The sequence below is a fragment of the Orycteropus afer genome, unplaced genomic scaffold, assembly GCF_000298275.1.
Source record: "Orycteropus afer afer isolate SDZICR_OR568_19922 unplaced genomic scaffold, OryAfe1.0 scaffold00059, whole genome shotgun sequence".
Classification (NCBI taxonomy): Eukaryota; Metazoa; Chordata; class Mammalia; order Tubulidentata; family Orycteropodidae; genus Orycteropus; species Orycteropus afer.
Genome location: NW_006921646.1, coordinates 674,384 through 679,326, shown reverse-complemented (window position 1 = coordinate 679,326; position 4,943 = coordinate 674,384). Strand labels below are relative to the sequence as shown.

At 48.7% G+C, this 4,943-nt stretch overlaps 1 protein-coding gene across 1 annotated transcript in view; it reads left to right on the top strand.

The window, feature by feature from the left end:
- Positions 1 to 1,180, top strand: part of VPS52 (VPS52 subunit of GARP complex) — a 29,883-nt gene extending 28,703 nt beyond the window's left edge. The window contains exons 18-20 of the mRNA XM_007939318.2: positions 359 to 470; positions 694 to 812; positions 1,034 to 1,180. Coding sequence (XP_007937509.1) covers positions 359 to 470; positions 694 to 812; positions 1,034 to 1,180 — 378 coding nt within the window. The remainder of the gene's footprint in view (positions 1 to 358; positions 471 to 693; positions 813 to 1,033) is intronic.
- Positions 1,181 to 4,943: the final 3,763 nt, after the last annotated feature.

The following is a 4,943-nucleotide window of genomic DNA, read 5'->3' as shown; positions in this document are numbered from 1 at the left end:
TTTTTTGGTATTTTCACGCAAATTCTTCTGCTAGTTGGGGTTTAGTCCAAATCTGCATCCTTTCCTTCAAGGCTCAGGGGTCCAAGATTATCTTCTGTGTCTGTGTTAATTGGTTTCCCTTTTCTTTGTTGAAGAGGGTCTGTGCAATCCTTCTGCCTAGTCCGCCATCTTCTCTTTATGTTTTTTTAAGAGGAGTATCCTTAAGGATTCCCCCACCTTTTGTGAGGCCAGTGGTGATGTCTTAAAATATGTGTCCTTTCCAGAGTTTAGCCATTCTGCTATGGGATTGTGTTTCTAAGCATCTTGTAAGCCATGATGCCAGAATTGGATCTGATCCTGTTTGTATGTGTCTCCCCAGGAGTTCATTGAAGAGCTGCTGTCTCCTCCTTTTGGGGGTCTGGTGGCTTTTGTGAAGGAAGCTGAAGCTTTGATTGAGCGTGGACAGGCTGAGCGACTTCGAGGGGAAGAAGGTATGAAGATGGTATGGTGCTATGGTAGTGGTCAGGGCAGCGGTAAAGTGAGTGCTTGCTTCCGCTCCCATGTAAATCTGCACGAGGAGAGCAAGTAAGGATGGGTTGTGTAGAACAGGTGGTAAATGGTAAGGGTGGCTGCGTGTTAGGGGGACTTATTGGGGTCCAAGAACACCCAGCCTGGTCTCTCTGTAACACTCTCTCTCTTTCCTCCTATTATCAGCCCGGGTAACTCAGCTAATCCGTGGCTTTGGTAGTTCGTGGAAAACATCAGTGGAGTGTTTGAGTCAGGATGTAATGAGGAGTTTTACCAACTTCAGAAATGGAACCAGTATTATCCAGGTGACCTGCAACTCCCACTCCCCATTCCTACCCCCCTCTACACACCCATTTTTTTTCTTTTTCTCCCTGCTTCTTTCCCCTGGGTTCAGCATCACCCAAATAACCCTTGATCGTCAACTACCGGATCTGGCTAATATTCTAGATGAGACCTAACCTCTGATTCCTAACCATCATCATTGGCAGTACCCAAATCTGATCTCTCCATGACTCTCTCTGACCAGGGAGCGCTGACCCAGCTGATCCAGCTCTATCATCGCTTCCACCGCGTACTGTCCCAGCCGCAGCTCCGAGCCCTCCCTGCCCGGGCTGAGCTCATCAATATTCACCACCTTATGGTGGAGCTCAAGAAACACAAGCCCAACTTCTGATGTACTGAACTCTCGGATCCACCAACCCTCTCCATGGACTTCTGCACCCCATCCTGTACCCTTTTGCACCTGGGGTCCCCCTCCCAGTTCTCCCCTCGCCTCCCAGGTACTTGACATGCCTCATTCTGTCTTCATTCCCAGGACCCTAACCCATCAGAATAAGTCCGATTCCCTTGACTTTCTGAATCTCCCAGTGTCTTCAGGTTTCCCAGGACCACTTCCCACTGGGCTTTCTCCCTTTTATCACATACACATGCACCCGTCTACACACACATACTCATGGTTATTTCTTCTCCCAGTAAAACTTTCACTGCCTCAAATCTGATTCACTCAACTCTTGCCACCCTGTGCTGAGGCATGAAGCCTCAACTCCTGGAATTGTGGCAAGGGGAAACTTTTTCACTCAAAATTATTTCTTTAGCTCCTGACCTTGGATCTCAGCAACTTGAACACTAACCCACCCCCTCCTGGCCTGAGAGTTAACTCCAACGTCAGTCTGAAGTAAATAATAAATATTTAATATAATGTGAAAAACATCATGCTTGGTAAAATGGAGAATTAATGAAAAAGAGGAAGACCCTCAACAAGATGGATTGACAGTGCGCAACAATGGATTCAAACAGCAATGATTATGAGAATGGCACAGGACCACGCAACATTTTGTAATAAAAAGGGGGGTCACTAAGAAACAGAACTGATTCCAGGGCACCTAGCAATAACGGCGTAACATTACATTCTTTTGTCATTTGCTTCTTCCTTAGGGGCCTTCAACTGGCCTTTTCACTACTCCAGGGTCACCTTTTCTCTTTACTTCCTGGGCTTGCTTTTATCTGTTCTGGTGGCTGTCCACAATGAATGGGCAGGGACAGTAATCTCTAACCTCTAGCTACTTCAGGCCAAAGAGGTGTGCTGCCTTGTTTTTTAGGGAGGGGCTGTTTCACAAGTAACCAACCTAGTGGAAGAAGGTGGCACTTAAGTTTTAAGTGGTAGAGGTAAGGAGGGCTGGAAATTCACTTTGAGCACAATGCCAGGGGCTATCTTGGGACAAACCCCAGCCCAACACCCAACCCCTCAAGCTCATTCAGAGATTGCTTCCTCTCTTGGGGTAGCTCCTTGGCTTCCGTGGTGGCCTTTATAGTCTCTTGCTGGAGGGCTGCAGCACCACACTGAGTAAGGGGAGGCCAGGTTGGCAACCTAACCGTATTAACTACTACTTCTTGCCGTCCCGCCTATGCACCTAATTTGAACCCAGTCTCTAGACTGGAGAGACATGGGCGCCTTTAAGTCTTGAGGGGGAGGGCACGGAATGCCAGAGGGAAATGGTAATTTAGGGGTTTCCTCTTTCTCCTCGTCCCTCGTGGCCTGATCATTCCCTCCTCCCACCTCGGTAAAAATAAGCGCTTTCCACTCCCAGTTTAGGCTCTCTGAAAGCAGCCCCAGCCCACGAGTTCCGGAGGGGAGGGGCCCCTCAAGGTGGCTGTGTGTGGTCAGAGCGCTGGGTCTGACTGTAGGGCAGGGTGCGAGGGCGGGGCGTTGGGAGGCCGAGCTAAATTGGTCCGCAACCACCAGCTCCCGGTTGGCTATCGTGGTTTGGGGGTGGGAGCAGCTGTAAGGCCGAGAAGAGCTCCCTGCTCCCACCTTTTTTTCGGTTCCGCCTCATCCAGAGAGCAGCCCTCCTAATAGGTTACAAAAATCAGATTCACCTCTTCATGTCAACTTCGCTGCTAAAAGTGCGGGAGCGAGAGGGAGAGGCTAGGGACTGAGGGTTACTCCTAATAGGTCCAAGTGCTCCAGAGGAGGGGCCAGAACTGTGTCCTTAGCTGACCGCACCCCGCCCCACCTCTTTCCCTTCATCCTTGAGAAGGTTAGACGTCTTTGTAGGTTGATCCCGCCTGACTCTCATTTCCAGTCACTGAGGACTGCTGCGTTGTGGACTCGAGGGGCCGCAAGCTCACTCGGGCACCTGGCCCGGGAACCCTCCGTTCCTCCCTTTTTCTCTTCGCCCACCTATTCACTCCCATCCCCGCCATTCCAAGACTTTGGTCTTGGGAGACCCCAGAGATGTTCTCATAGCTGTCCTGACTTCAGCCTCAGCGTGAGGAGGACCGGAGAAGGGCCAAGGGTTTGGAGTTTTGTACAGGAGAGGTATAAGCTGCATCGACAAAGAGCAAAGGTTTCGTGATACCAGGGGAATGCTGAGAGAGGCGAGTTCGTCGAAAGCGTACTAATGCTCCAACAGAAGGAAGGCTGGGCAGGTTGGCACCTTCGTTCTTCACAGCTCTGACCCTTCCTTCTGTCTATCCCTGAGCCCAAGTATTCATACTTGACCAATAAGCTCAGGTTTTTGCAGACCTCGCTGAGTGGTAGCGCTGGAATGTGTGGTGGAGCTAAGGATCAGCTCCGGAGACTCGTGATTCGGGAACTCAACGATCAGCATTTAAATTATATTGGAGTACGCGGTTTTCGGGGACGTTCAACTCACCCCAGGTATCCATAGGAATACTCTGACCCAACGGTACCACTCAGGATGGGACGGATAATCCTGCATGGAGAAAGGGAATAGCATGAAAGGGAGCTTCAATACCCAGACAGACCTCCAGGGGGCAGCATAGATTAGGGGATGGAGTTTTCGGTCCACTCAAACCTTTCTGTAGTCTCTGCTCCGTCCGTTCTCTTGCTCCAAGACGGCGAGGCGTCCCACAAGCCCTCTTCACGCTGAAGCTGCTGAAGGATTTTTCCTTTGGTATAAACATCCTGTCCTGTGCCTTAGAGGGAGCCTTGTGATTCCAGGCTGAAACGCATAACTTCTGAGAAACATCACCACGCCTCGAAATTTCTTCTTCATTTTGTCCCGTTTGTTGATTGTGACACACTGCCTTCATAAACCCAGAAGCGTCTTGGCTCTCTCCCTCGGACGGAACTGTGTCAATATCCTCCTTCCCTCTGCTAATTCCTGTCTGTATTTGGGATAGGGGTCCCCATGTAATGGAAGGGGGAATTAGGGGTGTATTTGTGGGCTGGAAGAGCCCCCCAGCTGTTCAGGGATCTCTGTCCTTTAAAGAAATTACCATCTCTTCCAACTACTTCATTATCATGCTCTCACCTTAATGTGGGTTTGTTTCTTAACCAGACACTCTGGGAAGCATGTATTGGGCGCTCAACAGCACTGTCTGCATAATATGGAGGTGCACACCTCAGCATCATTTTTCAGAGGTATTGAATGTGGATTTATGCCCTGAGGACGAAAGATTAAAGGGACATCCTCCTTTCTTTCATCCTATAAATATGGACCCACCTACCCTCCACTTAAGAGTGACTATTCTGATTTCAGGAAATCAGGAATTAGAAGCAGCCGAACTGGCCAACATAGATTTAGTGTAAAGACTCAAGGAATGAAAGAGAAAGCAACACTAAGACAAAACTTTGAGGGGAAAAACAGCTTTCTTCCTTTTGGTCATAATGAACACAGCTATTCATGTCATATATTAGAGCTTACAAAGTATTTTCAGATACAGTATTCATTCAGCTAACACATATTTATTGATTCCCTCCTCTGTGGTCCATGGAAGGCACTGTGGATTCAATGGACTATAAATCAAAGTCTCTGCTCTCATAGAACAGATATTTCATCTCATTGAATTTACACACCGGCTCTGTGAGATGCTCCCTGTTTCATGAGTTTGAATAAGTAATTAACCCAACACCATACAGCCACTCAGTGGCTTGAACCTTCTGTGTCCAATTCATCTCTCATTCCATGCCT